At 42.7% G+C, this 18,093-nt stretch overlaps 1 protein-coding gene across 3 annotated transcripts in view; it reads left to right on the top strand.

Moving 5' to 3' along the window:
• Positions 1–1,163: 1,163 nt before the first annotated feature.
• LOC139273396 (ras-related protein Ral-A) overlaps positions 1,164–18,093 on the top strand; it is a 75,078-nt gene continuing 58,148 nt past the window's right edge. For 2 of the 3 annotated variants that reach the window (XM_070890276.1, XM_070890284.1), the window contains exon 1: positions 1,164–1,307. Coding sequence is in view for 1 of the 3 variants with exons in the window: in XM_070890267.1 (XP_070746368.1) it covers positions 5,090–5,104 (15 nt within the window). In the remaining 2 variants the exon portion in view is untranslated. Of the gene's footprint in view, positions 1,308–4,866; positions 5,105–18,093 lie in introns of all 3 variants that reach the window. The other variant, XM_070890267.1, reaches the window with a different exon arrangement.

Here is an 18,093-nt window from a genome sequence, read left to right as displayed (position 1 = left end):
ATTCGATTTACTATTGGTCACCACTTGTTGCAAAGTATTCCATCTTCCAATAATCCTGTGAAGAAGTTTCTTCTAATTTCCTCTTTTATATAGCTGGCATTTACCATGGGATTGTGAACCTATGTCTTGGATTTACTTACCAATGAAAATAATCTATGTTTATCTTGTGTATTTCTTTTAGAATTTTGAACATCTCTATCAAATCCTCCCTCAAATTTCTCAATTTGTGTTAATAGAGTCCGAATTGCTCTAATCGTTCCTCATAATTCAGATGCCTCATCCCTGCTAAATTCACTTAATACTTTCTCCAGGGTTATTATATCCCTCCTTTAAAAAGGAGGCCACACCTACATACAGTAAATTCCCTGCAGGAGGCCATTTGGCCTGCATTAGTGCTAGCTCTTCAATTGGAACCATATGCTTAGATTTACCCATTGTTCATGCCAACAGTAATTCATTTAAAATAAGTTGAGTCAGTGCCAATTAAAATACCAATGATCAGAAAATCGAGAACCTCTAATTTAATTTCCCCATAACCCTTTTATATATTGTCCCCTATAGAATTTCTGCCATTCTAGGTAATCATATAACCTTTCAGGGGAGTGGGCAGCTCTAGCTGAAGGGAAACAAAAAACAGAAAATGCTGGAAACTTCAGTTCAGTGCAGAGAACAGATGAGTTAACATTTCAGGCGTCGAAACGTTCGTCAGAACAGGAAGAAATTACAGCTGGGCAGCATTTTAAAACGTATACAGGAGACATGCAAGTTTCATGCGCATAGCTCCGGGGGTCGGGGATGAGGCAAGTAGAAATGGAGCAGAAACATGTGCAAAGCTGAACAGGCACCTGGGAGAATGAAAACAAGGTCAACACCAAAGGTGAAGCCCGCCCGCCTACCTACCTACCCACCCACCAGCATGGTGGTTTATAGGTGCCCAGCCGAAGCACCAGTCTGTCCACCCCCGCCCAACCCCAGGTTAAATAGATCTGACAGGATAGTGAAAGGAACGAGTTGAGTTCCCTGGAATGCAGGAGGACTCGGTGCCCTCTGCTCATTGCAAGTCCCCAGACTTTAAACCTGCCACCTCAGCGAGCACGCGCCTGCGCGTGTCCAGGGCAGCAGGCTTGCGGAAGTGCTGGTCCTCGAGACGCAATTTCCGGCGAGGTCGCGGCACCCCTCCTGCTCCTCCCCTTTGACGCTGCCGCTGCCACCGCTCCTTTTACACCATATTATAAGTGAGCGGGCGGCAGAAGGGGAGGGAAGGGAGAAAGAGCAAGCTGTAATCAGCAACAGCGGCCCAGCGACCGGTGAGTCAGTGTTGTCTGTCCTGCCGCGGCCTGAGCTCAGGGAGCGGTGTCCGGACTGGCGGTTGGTCCGTCCCTGTGTGCGCGGCCCCCAGCCCTGAGTCGGGCTCTGTGCTCCAGCGGCTCCCTGCAGCGGGAGCTGGCCGGCCATTGGGACGGGGCGCTGTCTGAAGGTAGCTGCCAGCAGCCGGGCTTCAACATCCCTCCCCATTCAAGCTCCAGGGGGGCTGGGTTCACCCTCGAATGAGCTGCATTTATTGTCAGCACTTTCTGCACAGGTGGAGGCTGTTTGGCCCATGGTGCCCGTGCCAGCTCCTCATCACAGCTGCCTACTCGAATCCCATTTCAGCTTCTCTGTTTCTCTTAACCTCCATGAGAAGACCTTGCATTTATCATAACAGCGACTGTACTTCCAAAAATTGCCTGTAAAGTGCATTGGGATGTCCTGGGGCCATGAAAGGCACTATATAAATGCGTTTTTTAAATCCTCTGGGTGCTCCATAATGCTAAACTGCATTACATTTTGAAGTACAGTATGTAGATGGGCACTTAGAGTAGCAAGGTTCAAGTAACAGCAACTGAGATGAATGACCAGCTGATCATTTTTTTGTGTTTTGGCTGCTGTCTGTTGAGGGATGAATTGTTAGCCAATTCACTAGCTGGACCACTGCTTTTTTTAAATCGTTCCCAGGGATCATTTTTACATCTACCAGAAAGCACAGACTGGTTCTCCCTTTAATGCACTGGACTGTCAGCTGAGATTATGTGCTCATGTCCTTCATGCAACAACATTCTGACTCTTGAGGGAGGAAGGGTGATAGCAACTGCACTAAGATGATTGTACAGTTTGGTATTTTTCTTAGTGTTTAATTTCCTTTTAAAGGCTGTGATCAACTTGGATTGAGCAGCTATTTTTGGTTGTGCATTACATATCCAATAATTCTTGGTGAGAATTTATTTGATCTCTTTCCTACCCCCCCCCTCCCCTTCTCCGTGCTTGCACTAATTCTGGATTATTCCTGGAGGTTAAATGAAACTTCAAATTGAAATTTTTATTTTGCTCCAATTACAAGAAAGCTTATTGGAGTACTTTTTTGGTGCAACTACAAATCACTGGTTAGACCTCAGCTGGAGTATTGTGTCCAATTCTGGACACTACATTTTAGAAGGGATGTCAAGGCCTTGTAGAGGAGATTTACAAGGGACTTCAGTTATGTGGAAAGATTAGAGAAGTTTTCCTTTTAGAGCAGGGAAGGTTATGGGGAAATTTTAAGAGGTGCTCAAAATTGAGGACTTTTGATGGTGGATAGGGTGAAATTGTTTCCACTGGCAGGAGGGTCAATAACCAGAGGACAAACCTTTAAGATAATTGGCAAAAAAGTCAGGGGGAGATGAGAGCTTTTTGCACTGTGAGTTATGATGTGGTATGCACACTGAAAGTAGGGTGGAAGAAGATTCACTAGTAACTTTCAAAAAGGAATTGGATATATTTTAAAAAGTAAAAAAATTGCAGGGCTATAGAGTAAGAACAGGGGGAGTGGGACTAATTGTATAGAGTTGATATGGGCATGATGGGTTGAATAACCTCCTGATGTGTTATATGATTCTATGAAGTACACCCTATTTTAAAGTATCTTATTTATAAATAGATTTCCTAATTTGTATTTAAAAAAGCCCAGTGGAGACATTTTCCATGACGAGTCTTATTACCTCCTGATGGTTCATGTCATGTCTGAGTTTAAATAAAATTACATTTCCTCACTGTTGAATAATGAACTTTTTTTTTCATATGGACATCAGGTTAAATAAAATACACTTTTTGCTCAGACTTTTGTCTGCCATTAGCCCAGTCACTGATCCAGGAATACTGCAGAGATGGAGGCTGATGCTATCCTGTCAGACAGCAGACCAACACCTGTAAACTTTCAGTGGGGTAGTTATGTTGGATCATTATGGCAGACCAGGTCTTTCTGTCAACTGCCTTTGGGAGCAGGGGTTAATCTATCTTATGGATGGGTCTGTTGAATTTTAATTGGCAGCCTACCACAGTTGCCTATAAATTTAAAATATGACTTTGGGGTGCTATCTTTTATTCAGTGTCTCTAGCACTTGTATTGCAAGTTTTAACAGATGAAGGTATAATACTGTAAATGTGTTGCTGAAAGTCTATTAAGTAATGCAGAAATTATTTGACACTGGTGGTAGAAGTGTCGCAAGGTTTAGTATTTCCAAAAGACTGCTTCCTCTAATTGGTGAGTTTGTGATGAGGGTCATTAATTTAAAATAGTCTGAGTGAGGAGAGGTTAGAACAAGTTCTTTACACAGGAAGTTGCAGAATGGAATGCCTTGCCACAAGGTGTGGTTGAAGCAGAGATTGTTGTATCTTTTAAGGAAATTGTTCACAAACATTTTAAAGTGGAGAAAGGAGCAGGGGAGTGGGATTAATTTGATTACTCCATTAAAAGTCAATATGGGCCAAATTGGTTCCTTCTGGGTTGTAAATGTGCTTCTCTCTAGCTTCAGTCATTTGATTTTAATCTTACTCTTGCTACATGTAGAATAGATTTTTCAGTTTTGGTTTAACATGTTTCTATCTTTAACTACTTTTAGCCTAGTAATGAGAAGGGGTCCTGGCTGTGGAATAAGCAAGTTTATAATGTATCAGTCCTTGCTGGTAGTGGTGTCCATTCTTTTTGTTATTTAAAAAAAAATTGACTTCTGTCTCAGGTTTTGAAACTCTTTATTCCATTGGTCTCCAAGCTAATCTCTATTCCCTTGTGCAATGTAGGGTATGAAGTTTTTGATTGTAATTTTAATTTATTCATGGGATGTGGGTGACGGTGGCAAGGTAGCACTGATTGCCCGCCCTAGTTTCCATTGAACTGCTGCAATCCATGTAATGAAGGGATACCCACAATGCTGTTGGGTAGTGAGTTCCAAGATTTTGACCCAGCAGGGCTTAAGGAATGGCAATATATTTCCAAATCAGGATGGTGTGTGATTTGGAAGGGAACTTGGAGATGCTGGTAGTGTTTCCATGCACATACTGCCTTTGTCCTTTTTATAGGTGGTAGAGGCTGTGGGTTTGTGAGTTGCTGTCAAAGAAGGCTTGGAAAGTTATTGCAGTGCCTCTTGTAGATGGTACAAGCTGCAGCCATGGTATGATAGTGGTGGATGGGATACTGATCAAATGGGCTGCAAGTCCTGGATGGTGTTGAGCTTCTTGAGTGTTGGTGCTGCACCCATCCAGGCAAGTGGAGAGTATTCTATCACACTCTTGACTTGTGCCTTTATAGGTGGTGGAAAGGCTTTGGGGAGTCAGGAAATGAGTCACTCAAAGCAGAATACTAGCCTCTGATCTCTTGTAGCTGCAGTGTTTGTGGTTGGTCTAGTTAAATGTCTGGTCAATGGTTACTCCCAGGGAGTTCATTGTCTGGGATTCGATGATGGTAATGCTATTGAATGTAAAGAGGAGGTGATTAGACTCTCGTTGGAGATGGTCATTGCCTGACATTTGTGTGACATAACTTGCCACCTCAGTCCAAGCCTGAATGTTATCCAGGTCTTGCTGCTTCATTATCTGAGGAATTGCAAATGGAACTGAACACTGCAGTCATCAGTGAACAGCCCCACTTCTGACCTTTATGATGGAGGAATGATCTTGAAGCAATTGAAGATGGCCAGGACAAGGACACTGCCCTGAGGAACTCTGCAACGATGATCTGGGGCTGAGATGATTGGCCTTCAACAACCACAACCATACTCAGTTTGACAAAGGAAGATCAATGAGCAGGTTATTGGTGAGTAAATGTTGCTTGATAGCACTGTCTACAACACCTGTCACTTTGCTGATTGACAGTAGGCTGATGTGGTGGTGATTGGCCAGATTGGTTTGTCCCAACTTTTGTCAGCGAGATACCAGTGTTGTAGCTGGAACAGCTTGGCTAGAGATATGGCTAGTTCAGGAGCGCAAGTCTTCAGCACTGCAGCTGGGATGTTGTCAGGACCCATAGCCTCTGCTGTATCCAGTGCACTCAGTTTCTTGCTATCATGTGGAGTGAATCGAATTTGGCACGTCTAGCTGAAGGTGGTTGGAAACACTTCAGCTTTATCTCGTATGCTTCGCTCTACCATCATTCAGCATGGGGATGTTCATGGAGTGTCCTTCTCCCGTTAGTTGTTTTGTCCATCAGCATTAACAACTGGTTGTGACAGGACTGCAGAGCTTTGATCTGATCCATTGGTTGTGGGATTGCTTAATTCTGCTTCTGATTAGCATGTGTGTAGTCCTGTGTTGTAGTTTCACCAGGTTGGCACCTCTTTCAGATATGCCATGTGCTGCAACTGGTACTCTTCTACACTCCTCATTGAACCAAGGTTGTTTGTTTGGCTTGATGTAATGGTGGAGTGAAGGATATGCTGCTCCTGTGAGCTTGCAGATTGTGGTGGCCCATGGTGCCTCTTGGATGCCCAATTGTGAGCTGCTAGATTTGTTCTGAATCTATCCCATTTAGTGTGGTAGTGTCACATAGAAACATATAAAATAGGTGCAGGAGTAGGCCATTTGGCCCTTCTAGCCTGCACTGCCATTCAATGAGTTCATGGCTGAACATGCAACTTCAGTACCCCATTCCTGCTTTCTTGCCATACCCCTTGATCCCCCTAGTAGTAAGGACTACATCTAACTCCTTTTTGAATATATTTAATGAATTGGCCTCAACAACTTTCTGTGGTAGAGAATTCCACAGGTTCACCACTCTCTGGGTGAAGAAGTTTCTCCTCATCTCGGTCCTAAATGGCTTACCCCTTATCCTTAGACTGTGACCCCTGGTTCTGGACTTCCCCAACATTGTGAACATTCTTCCTGCATCTAACCTGTCTAAACCCATCAGAATTTTAAACGTTTCTATAAGGTCCCCTCTCATTCTTCTGAACTCCAGTGAATACAAGCCCAGTTGATTTAGTCTTTCTTGATAGGTCAGTCCCGCCATCCTGGGAATCAGTCTGGTGAACCTTCGCTGCACTCCCTCAATAACAAGAATGTCCTTCCTCAGTTTAGGAGACCAAAACTGTACACAATACTCCAGGTGTGGCCTCACCAAGGCCCTGTACAACTGTAGTAACACCTCCCTGCCCCTGTACTCAAATCCCCTCGCTATGAAGGCCAACATGCCATTTGCTTTCTTAACCGTCTGCTGTACCTGCATGCCAACCTTCAATGACTGATGTACCATGACACCCAGGTGTTGTTGCACCTCCCCTTTTCCTAATCTGTCACCATTCAGATAATAGTCTGTCTCTCTGTTTTTACCACCGAAGTGGACAACCTCACATTTATCCACATTATACTTCATCTACCATGCATTTGCCCACTCACCTAACCTATCCAAGTCGCTCTGCAGCCTCATAGCATCCTCCTCGCAGCTCGCACTGCCACCTAACTTAGTGTCATCTGCAAATTTGGAGATACTACATTTAATCCCCTCGTCTAAATCATAAATATACAATGTAAACAGCTGGGGCCCCAGCACAGAACCTTGCGGTACCCCACTACTCACCGCCTGCCATTCTGAAAAGTACCCATTTACTCCTACTCTTTGCTTCCTGTCTGAACCATTTCTCAATCCATGTCAGCACACTACCCCCAATCCCATGTGCTTTAACTTTGCACATTAATCTCTTGTGTGGAACCTTGTCGAAAGCCTTCTGAAAGTCCAAATATACCACATCAAATGGTTCTCCCTTGTCTACTCTACTGGAAACATCCTCAAAAAATTCCAGAAGATTTGTCAAGCATGATTTCCCTTTCACAAATCCATGCTGGCTTGGACCTATCATGTCACCTCTTTCCAAATGCGCTGCTATGACATCCTTAATAATTGATTCCATCATCTTACCCACTACTGATGTCAGGCTGACCGGTCTATAATTCCCTGTTTTCTCTCTTTTTTTAAAAAGTGGGGTTACATTGGCTACCCTCCACTCGATAGGAACTGATCCAGAGTCAATGGAATGTTGGAAAATGACTGTTAATGCATCTGCTATTTCCAAGGCCACCTCCTTAAGTACTCTGGGATGCAGTCCATCAGGCCCTGGAGATTTATCGGCCTTCAATCCCATCAATTTCCCCAACACAATTTCCTGACTAATAAGGATTTCCCTCAGTTCCTCCTCCTTATAGACCCTCTGACCCTTATATCCGGAATGTTGTTAGTGTCCTTCTTAGTGAATACCGAACCAAAGTGCTTGTTCAATTGGTCCGCCATTTCTTTGTTCCCCATTATGACTTCCCCTGATTCTGACTGCAGGGGACCTACATTTGTCTTTACTAACCTTTTTCTCTTTACATATCTATAGAAACTTTTGCAATCTGTCTTAATGTTCCCTGCAAGCTTCTTCTTGTACTCCATTTTCCCTGCCCTAATCAAACCCTTTGTCCTCCTCTGCTGAGTTCTAAATTTCTCCCAGTCTCTAGGTTCGCTGCTATTTCTGGCCAATTTGTATGCCACTTCCTTGGCTTTAATACTATCCCTGATTTCCCTTGATAGCCACGGTTGACCCACCTTCGCTTTTTTATTTTTATGCGAGACAGGAATGTACAATTGTCGTAGTTCATCCATGCGGTCTCTAAATGTCTGCCATTGCCCATCCACAGTCAACCCCTTAAGTATCATTCGCCAATCCATCCCAGCCAATTCACGTCTCAGACCTTCAAAGTTACCCTTCTTTAAGTTCTGGACCATGGTCTCTGAATTAACTGTTTCATTCTCCATCCTAATGCAGAATTCCACCATATTATGGTCACTCTTCCCCAAGGGGCCTCGCACAACAAGATTGCTAATTAATCCTCTCTCATTACACAACATCCAGTCTAAGATGGCCTCTCCCCTAGTTGGTTCCTCGACATATTGGTCTTGAAAACCATCCCTTATGCACTCCAGGAAATCCTCCTCCACCGTATTGCTTCCAGTTTGGTTAGCCCAATCTATGTGCCTTTTAAAATCACCCATGATAACTGCTGCACCCTTATTGCATGCACCCATAATTTCTTGTTTGGTGCCCTCCCCAACATCACTACTACTGTTTGGAGGTCTGTACACTACTCCCACTAACGTTTTTTGCCCTTTGGTGTTCTGCAGCTCTACCCATATAGATTCCACATCATTCAAGCTAATGTCATTCCTAACTATTGTATTAATCTCCTCCTTAACCAGCAATGCTACCCCACCTCCTTTTCCTTTTTATTCTATCCTTCCTGAATGTTGAATACCCCTGGATGTTGAGTTCCCACCCCTGATCATCCTGGAGCCACGTCTCCTTAATCCCAATCACATCATATATTTGTTAACATCTATTTGCACAGTTAATTCATCCACCTTATTACAGATATTCCTTGCATTAAGACACACAGCCTTCAGGCTTGTTTTTTTAACACCCTTTGTCCTTTTATAATTTTGTTGTACAGTGGCCCTTTTTGTTCTTTGTCTTGGGTTTCTCTACCCTTCACTTTTTCTCATCTCCTTTCTGTTTTTTGCTTTTGTCTCCTTTTTGTTTCCCTCTGTCTCCCTCCATTGGTTCCCATTCCCCTGCCATATTAGTTTAACTCCTCCCCAACAGCACTAGCAAACACTCCCCCTAGGACATTGGTTCCGGTCCTGCCCAGGTGCAGACCGTCTGGTTTGTACTGGTCCCACCTCCCCCAGAACCGGTTCCAATGCCCCAGGAATTTGAATTCCCTCCCTGCTGCACCACTGCTCAAGCCACGTATTCATCTGCGCTATCCTGCGATTCCTACTCTGACTAGCACGTGGTACTGGTAGCAATCCCAAGATTACTACTTTTGAGGTCCTACTTTTTAATTTAGCTCCTAGCTCCTTAAATTCGTTTCGTAGGACCTCATCCCTTTTTTTTACCTATGTCGTTGGTACCAATGTGCACCACTACAACTGGCTGTTCTCCCTCCCTTTTTAGAATGCCCTGCACCCGCTCCGAGACATCCCTGACCTTTGCACCAGGGAGGCAACATACTATCCTGGAGTCCCGGTTGCGGCCGCAGAAACGCCTATCTATTCCCCTAACAATTGAATCCCCTATCACTATCGCTCTCCCACTCTTTTTCCTGCCCTCCTGTGCAACAGAGCCAGCCACGGTGCCATGAACTTGGAGTATGTCCTCAGTGTGAAGACGAGACTTTGTCTCCACAAGGACCGTGCGGTGGTCACTCCTACCAATGCTGTCATGGACAGCTGGATTGGTGACTGGTAGATTGATGAGGATGTAGTCAAGTAGATTTTTCTCATGTTGATTCTCTTTCTCTCTTTCTCTCCCCCCCCCCCCCCCCTGTCACAAGCCCAGTCTGGCATGTATGTCCTCCAGGACTTGGTCAGTGGTGGTACTACCGAGTCAATCTTGGTGATGGACCTTGAAGCTCCCCCACTCAGTACATCCTGTGCTCCTGCATGGGACTTCATGGGGTCCGGAGTCAATCTTGACTCTTGGGGCCACTCCCTCCTGACTGTATAACTCTGCTGCCACCTCTGGTGGGTCTGTCCTGCTGGTAATACAGGACACACCCAGGGATGGTAATAGTGTGTGTGCCGTTGACTGGGTACGTTTCTGTGAGTATAACTGTCAGGTTTTTGCTTGACTAGTCTGTGGGATGGCTCTCCCAACTTTGGCACATCCTCAGATGTTAGAAAGGAAGACTTTGCAGGGTGGATTGGGTTGAGTGTGCTTTGTACATATCTTAATATGGCATGACATTTATTGCACTGTTTATTGACATGGATACTCGAATTTGGCTGGTTGCATCAGACAGGTTTGTCTGACTACTTCTGTGCCATGATGTCCCTTGCAGACTTTTAAAAAAACTGTACAGCATATCGAGCCCCCTGGCTGCCCACTTGACATCCAGTACTCTAGTCCCTGTCGCTATACTTTAAAACAAAGCTCTTTTTTCCCCCACGAATGTGATGCTGAGGGATTTGAAATATTGCAGCCCGCAGAAGACTGGGTGGGTTGAGAGGGCGTGTTTAACTTGGCTGTGTAAAGAAAGACGTCGAGATGTTCTGACCCCGAACTAGTAAGGTTTCTGCGGATTTTAGCGGCCCTAATAATTTTAACAGCACCCTGGATGTGAGATTTTCTTTACGCGCTGCTTTATTTGTAAGCATTGTTTCATAGCCGTATATCTGATTGGAGGAGGCTTTCAACTTCAGGCTCTAAACGTTTTTTTTCTTTGTATTGCGCTATTGCCTGTTTGTCAGCGATCTGCAGAGGTCGGATTTGTTGTTCACTCGCTAGTTACAATAGGGACCACACCCCAGATTAAAGCCAAGCGTGAGGTAGCTACGAAATGAATCTGCCCTCGAGTCATCCGCATCGTTGGTTTGTGGAAAAATAGTTTTAATTGTCAGTTGAAATGCCGCACAACTTGGCGGCTTCAGAGGCGACTGCCTGGATGCGATGTGTAATGCAGCAAGAATGCCGTGCTTTGGGAGAGCGAGTTGATCCCCGGAATTGAGCTCGGCCTGCAGACAGCGTTAGTCTTACTGAGGGAACTAAAGTAATGCTGAATGGCAACATTTTATTTGTGGTGAGGAATAAGAGCTGTCGTGCTAAGATGGTTTATATATAAAAGAAGATAACGCTTTCATTTTTTAATTTTCGCCAGTCCACTGTTGAGGTTTTCTGCATGTGCCTTGTATTCCTCCTCCCCCTCTCTATCCAAACTTATTTTCTATTTTAACCCTCATGCAATGCAGTGTCCCTTTTGAGGTTTGAGGTGACTTCATCCCAAGTGATTGCTAATCTTGCTCTGCACCAGTTGCCAGACAAGAGCCTGTAGATTTCTCTGGTCTCAGGAGAAATGTCAAGACTTGGTTGTGAATTTGAGGACAGTCAGAATATTGGGGTTCTAGCTTTGATAAAACATTAAGAAACGTCAAGGATAAAAGGAAAATGATTGGCGCCTCTATCTCTAGTACCCAACACTCCGATTATGACCACCTGGTGTCTCCTGAGTATCCTTAATATTTCTACCTCTAGTACCCTGCCTAGTTAGTTAATTTAATTCGTGTGAAGCGGTTCATCACTTGCCTTTGTGTTGAGCCTTCAACGTAGTTAACATTCCAAGTATTTGTTTTTAAATTTATCTTGCACTAATTTAAATTTGGCTACTACAACAACTTGTATTTTTATAACGCCTTTAATGTAGTAAAACGTCTCAAAGAGCTTCGGGTATTATAAGACACACAATTTGACACCGAGCTACATAAGGAGAAATTAGGGGAGATGACCAAAAGCTTGGTCAGGGATAGGTTTTAAGGAGTGACTTAAAGGAGGAAGGAGGCGCTTCGGGAGGGAATTCTCGAGCTTAGGGCCTAGGCAACAGAAGTTTAATGAATTGAAACTGCTATTCATATAACTTCGTGTACCTATTGTGACCCAAAACCATGGCATGTTATCCCTCCATGACCTCCATTGCATTCAACATGGTTAATCAATACATCTCCAACTCTTCCCTGTGATCCACTTCCATGGCACCACCCTCACTTAGTTCCACAGTCTCAACATAGCCAGGACATTTCCTGCAGTGGTTTCTCCTCTCCCAATAGTTTGAGTGCCCCAATGTTCCATTCTGAGCCCTTTCCTGTTCCTCATCAATGTGCGATTCCTCTGTGAACTCATCTTTGGGCACAGAGTCAGCTTCCATGTGTAGACTGGTGACGCCCAACTATTCTCTGCCACCAGCCTCAACTCCATGACCATTACTGTGCTGCCCAACTCCTTCAATATCTTCATGGATGAGTTGGAACTTGCTCTAACTAAATATTGGCAACAATGGGTCCTGCCAAAAACTCCCCTCTCTAGCTGCTGGCTCTGTTCCCATCCTCGGCTGCTCACTCATGCTGAACCTGTTAATGTGTAATCTCTCTGCCCTGTTGTGACTTTGAGCTAAGTTTCAAATCCCATATCCTACTCACCACTAAGACTGCCTATTTTTCCACCTCCAGAACCTTGCTTGTCCCTATGGTCTTATTCCTGCTGCTGAAATATATGTATATATGTCACCTCCAGGCTCTACTTCTCCAAATAAAAACAAAAAACACTGGAAATACAGTCTGTTATTTAGCATCTGTAAAGAGACAAGATAGTTGTTTTGGGTGTGTAGTCCATCAGAACTGGACATGCAATTTAATAAGGTTGGCAAATTAGAGATGGGGTGGGTGGGGAAGAGATGATCATCCGATGCCGATCAGAGGTTTTTATTGTCCTGTAAACTGCTAAATGGAAAAAATAATCAAGATAATGTAGTGATAAAAGGACAAAAGATTGTGTAAATAGTCAAAAGATACAGGAGAGATTCATTTAAATTCAAGCATGAGAAAATAAAAGGGGAAGGGGAAAAACGAGCTGCAAGTGCAACAAATTTGAAATTGAAACAAAATACATGCAAAATGTCACCTATGCACCACTGGCATCCTGCACTGCAGCCTGCATAAACTCTAGTTTGTCCAAAAATCTACATTGCATCCTGCTTACCTTTGATTGCTGTTGCTGACCACCTTCGGGTCCCCATTTCCCAATGCATTGTATTTAGTCCTCATTTACAAATCCCTTCACAGCTTCACCCTACTTTTGCTTTTCTGACTCTGGTTTTCTTTCCATTTTGCTCCACTTTTCACCATTGGTAGTAAAGCCTTCAGACATCTGGACCCCACAATCTGGAACTCCTTAAACTTGCTGCCTTGCCTCACCTTCAGTAACCTCTACAAAACCATTCCTTCACTAACCCTCTAACTCTCCAATTACTGCTCGGTGCCCGTTCAGGCCTTCTGAATCATGGGACATTTACGACGAGTGCTAAATAAATGCAGTACTTTTCGTGTGGCTGTCATATTTTCTTTTTTTTTTTTACTTTTTCCATGAGCAACAATTGGGATCAACTGATAACTAGGTGATTTAGTGGAGTAGTGCATTGATGCACGTAACATTATTGTGAAGTGGTGCATCCTAGGTTTTTCACCTGTCCTCTCATAATCTGTTACCAAGCTCATCTGTTGCCAGGAGAGGTGTACAACAATGTCAAGTCTTTGCCTCAAGTTGGGTGGGGGCAGTGGTAGTGATGGATAGACAGATTATGAACAGCACTGGTAGGTGCTTTGGAGAAGGTTATGGTTGTGCTGCTGACCAGGAATTGGTGTGAACCCTTTGGCGAAGTTTGCAATATTTCCAATCCTCAGCACAGCTGGATTTGTGTAAATTCCTCATTATCTGCAGTAGGCTACGGCTCAAATTTGTGGTCAGTGCAGAAGTGATGGTGCTCTCTGCTGACCTTGAAGAATGCTGCCCACAAAGATCTAGTGATCTCTGGTGTGAATTTCAGCATTGTCGACCTTGGTTTGAATCTAGCGCCAAAGCAAGCAAATCTCCAACATCCAGCAACAATGATGTCATCAAGCAGCTTGTGCAGCCAATCACATTGAAGAATTCACAGAACAAATCAAAGTAAAATGCACAGATTCTAATTTACTTTTTAAAATTTGAGAGCGAAATAAAGATTGGGACATAAACATAGGATTAAAGTAGAAGCTGAAATATCAAACATTACAATTTCTAAAAATTGTAATCATTTTTAATGGAAAAATTTATAATTCCACAAATTAGTTTTTCAGGGCCAGAACAGTTCAGCAGTCAATATGCCATTTAAAAACTCAGTTACCTCTTTCAGCATAGCTTAACCTTTTTGGGGAGGGGGGTAGTTAACAATGCTATTCCAGTGTAATAGAAGTTTTTGTCAGGAACTGTGATTTTACATTGGTTGCTGGCTCTGGGGAGTTCCACAGTGCAATCTGTGGCGAAGCAACTTCTGGATTTCCACGTTTATTCAGAAGTTGCAGTCACTTTCAGAGGAGTAATGACGGTGAACGCTGACGTTCTGTCATCTTTAACACTGCAAAAAGCTGGGCCATATATATGTCGAGTCATAGGATTCCCTTCTTTTCCCCCTCCCCCAACAATATTTATTTTTGGAAATTCTTTTATTTATTAAACCCATATTGAGTGTAAAATGCATCAGTGAGATACTTAAAAACAAAATTTAAAAAATCAACTTGTTTTCCTGTAAAATTGTGCTAATAATGCATTGCAATATGAGCTGAACACACCATTCTAGTCTGTTTGTAGCTGGACGAATGCCGTGAACTCTCTCCTCCAGAGCTTGACTACTGAGCATCATCAGATGTCGCTGCAGGTCTCTGTTCCTTGGTCTAGTGACTAGCACATTCCAAAACACAGTCTAATCCTGATGATTCTGTTTCTTTTTGCACAAAAAAGATTAGCCAGTAGTTTGAATTAAGTAACAAGAATAACAGTGGGAATTCAGAGCTGAATGAACAAATAATTTGAATTAAACAATATTGAATTTGAGTGGACTATAAACATTCTAAAATGTTCATGTTTTATATTAGCCTTTGCCTGGGTTCAATTCCAGTCCAGACAAATGATTAGAAGTTTCCTGACTATGAAATAAATTTGGGCAATCTTGGCTCAGTTCCTGGTGGCTGAGTGCACACTGTGCACAGTTGCCCCGATTTGTGATTTAATTGTAAGAGGTCAACGGGGTGGTTAGTGTGGAAATAGTGAATACATTGCTGCTGGGGCAAAGTAAAGGGAGCTTGGAGGATGATTGTTAGTGTTGACAAGATTTGCAAATTTTATTTCCTCTGCTTGGAGGACCACAAAAATTTGCCCTAAAATTGTCTAGGTTTAAAGAGAGAATCAGCAGTTACACATGGCCTTAAGTGGATCGACATGATTTCAATGAAAAGTGACATGCCAAACTTGAGACTTTAGCGAGTCAAATAGTACGGGAACGTTGCTGGGTTAACCTGTCAATAGCTCCCATCAGATTTTTTAAATCCATAATTCCTGCCCCTATCCTGAAGATCTATGTTGGGGTACATTTCTTGGGTCACATGGACCCTGGAGTACACTGCCAAGTAACTTCATTTGTGAGGCAGGACGGTAAGAATCACTAGACTATTGACCATGGGTATGTAACAGCTGAGCCTGGTTTAACTGGGGTTGCTGGAGAGCAATTTGGAAGACATCATCTTTTTCTGACTCTTCCCTTAACCAGCGAAGACATCAGGAACTGAAAGTATTCTGCCATGCAGTGGCACTTAATTGGAAAATGGAATACATGTACATTGGAAATAGCAGTTAAATAATATTTTCATTTTAAAATGATTTCATAGCCATGAATGTGAAACCAGAGTGGGTTATGAATCAACAGAATCCTAAGATTACATTGTTTTCAAAACCCAGTTTCATTTTTTTTTCTTGCCATAATGAGGGATGTCTGAAAATGAATCCCTTTTCAATTCAGGTACAGAATAATGGCTTCAAAGACTCTGCTAAAGTGGTACAGGCCAAAATATAGAATATGGTACATCTCTATTCTACCCTGAGTTTCAGGACAGTACTTCCTATTCCACCAATGTAAACGTTTCCATTTCTTACATTATTCGGTCTTGACATCTGAGTGAGATTGCTAATTTGTTGAATTTTGGGCTGTTTTTTGCTATAGCGTACTAGAGCAAGTATTGGGTTTGAAATTGAATTACGTAGTACATATAGAAGCGGCGGGGGGGGGGGAGGAGACTTTTATTCCATCATTCTGGACTGGTTTCAAGCTCTGGCTAGAGAGGTGAAGGGTCCGTTCACTAACATCTTGAGACAAACATTTGATCTTGTCTCAATTTTTTAAAAACTGTAGATGTTGTATTAAGTGATATGACATCATGCCTCATCTATGCCTTTGTTACCTCTAGACTTGAAAACGCACACTTGGCCGGCCTCCCACATTCTACGCTAAACATGAGGTCCTCCAAAACTCTGCTACCCTTGCCTTAACACGCACCAAGTTCCGTTCACCCATCACTCCTGTGCTCGCTGGACCTACATTAGCTACTCGTTAAGCAATGCCTGGATTTTAAAATTCTCATTCTTATCAAATCCTTCCATGGCCTTGCCCTCCCTCCTCCCTATCTTTGTAATCTCTTCTAGCCTTATAACCCTCTGATATCTGTGTTCCTCCGATTCTGGCCTTTTGAGCAACCCAATTTTAATCACACCACCATTGGTGTTTGCTTTCAGCTGTCAAGGCCCTAAGCTCTGGAACTCCCTCCCTAAAACTTTGTTTTGCTACTTCTCTTTCCTAATTTAAGATATACCTTAAAATGTACCTCTTTAACCAAGCATTGGTCATCTGCCCTTCTCCTTATGTGGATTGGTGTCAAATTTTGTTTGTTAAAGCTCCTGTGGGATGCTTTACTGTTAAAAGGTGCTATATAAATACAAGTTGTTAATGTGGCATGGATGAGGTAATGGGGGATGGCATTACATAATCAGTCAGTAGTTTGTCACTGAATGCCAAATGTGCACTATATACATGCATGATGTAAGCATTTGTACAGATAATTTATCACTAAGCTGTCAAACGTGATTTGCAAAGTCTTGTATCTGAGATGTAGAATCTAACTCCAAAATGTGAACCTCAGTTTAATCTGATATTATATCCTTTCTGTTTGACTGTCACTTTGGTGTCATGTAATCCCACATTGTTAGCTCAAGCTGCAGCAAGATGTTGCTCTGTCTAGTCTGTTCATTAGGGTTCATGGGTAGGCTACCTAAGATTTCATCAAAACAAATGCACTCCAATAATTCTCGTGTATATCCTGTAGAATAGCCAGTATGTGGTGTCTGACAATGGTATTCCTATGACATTTCAAACTTTGCTTAGATTGTATAAAAATACTCCAAGGGCTACAGGATATAAAATAAATGCAATTATTCAGGACAATTATAACGCTCCTTCTTCTAACTCTTGGAATAAAGTAGTGTAACTTTCTATTCAGAAACTTTTTTTAAATGAAATTTTGTAAAGTTGAATACTTCGAATCTTGAATATATAATAACTTTGCTAACTTTTTGTTCTTGATGTGGGTGTTTCTGACATTGCCCATCCCTGGTTGGCCTGAATCCATTAAGTCAACTACATTGTGTAGTACTGGAGTCACATGTAGGCCAGTTGTTTTTTTGTATACAATCCAGAAGCTTTCATGGTTGATATTGAATTCAGTTTCAAAACTTACCATGGTGGGTTTCGAACTTCTGAGGTGCTCGTCAAATATAACCACTAGGCTATTGTACCCTATATAAATTGGGCATTGTCATTTTTAACTTATTTCAGGCAGGGCAATGAAAAGTTAGCAGGTAGAATAGGCTTTATGGGCTCAACATTGGCCATGACTTGCATCAACTTTTTTTGGAGTAAGTTATTTTTTCTGGCGTAAGTTAGAAAATGCCATTTTCCCCCAAAAGTTTGCTCCAGAGTAAGTCAGTTAGGTACGATTTTTTTTTTTTTTAGGTCTGTTATTTTCAAAAGGGGGCATTCCCAGACACTTAACAGTTTTGGCCATTTATGCCACTTTGGCCAGCAAAAACGTACTCCAAATCCAACTCCAAAAAACCTTGCAGGCAGTTAAGAAAAAGCAGTGTACATTCAGCAGACATTAGGGTAGGGATAGGGGAGGGAACTGGAGAGGACCTCAACAACCAAGCAGCAAATATTAAGGAAAAGCTCAAACCATTAAAATACAATTTTAAAAAAAGTAGTAAATCCTACCTTATCTTCAAAGTCTGCCTGGGAAAGGCACCAAGTCTCCGTCTCTAAATGAAAAATAAAAGCAAAGTCCTTACCTGCCCAGGAACTCAGCGGGCC

Source organism: Pristiophorus japonicus, chromosome 1 (genome assembly GCF_044704955.1).
Source record: "Pristiophorus japonicus isolate sPriJap1 chromosome 1, sPriJap1.hap1, whole genome shotgun sequence".
Lineage (NCBI taxonomy): Eukaryota > Metazoa > Chordata > Chondrichthyes > Pristiophoridae > Pristiophorus > Pristiophorus japonicus.
Note: the sequence above shows the minus strand (reverse complement) of the source record. Positions and strands in the feature narration are given on the sequence as shown.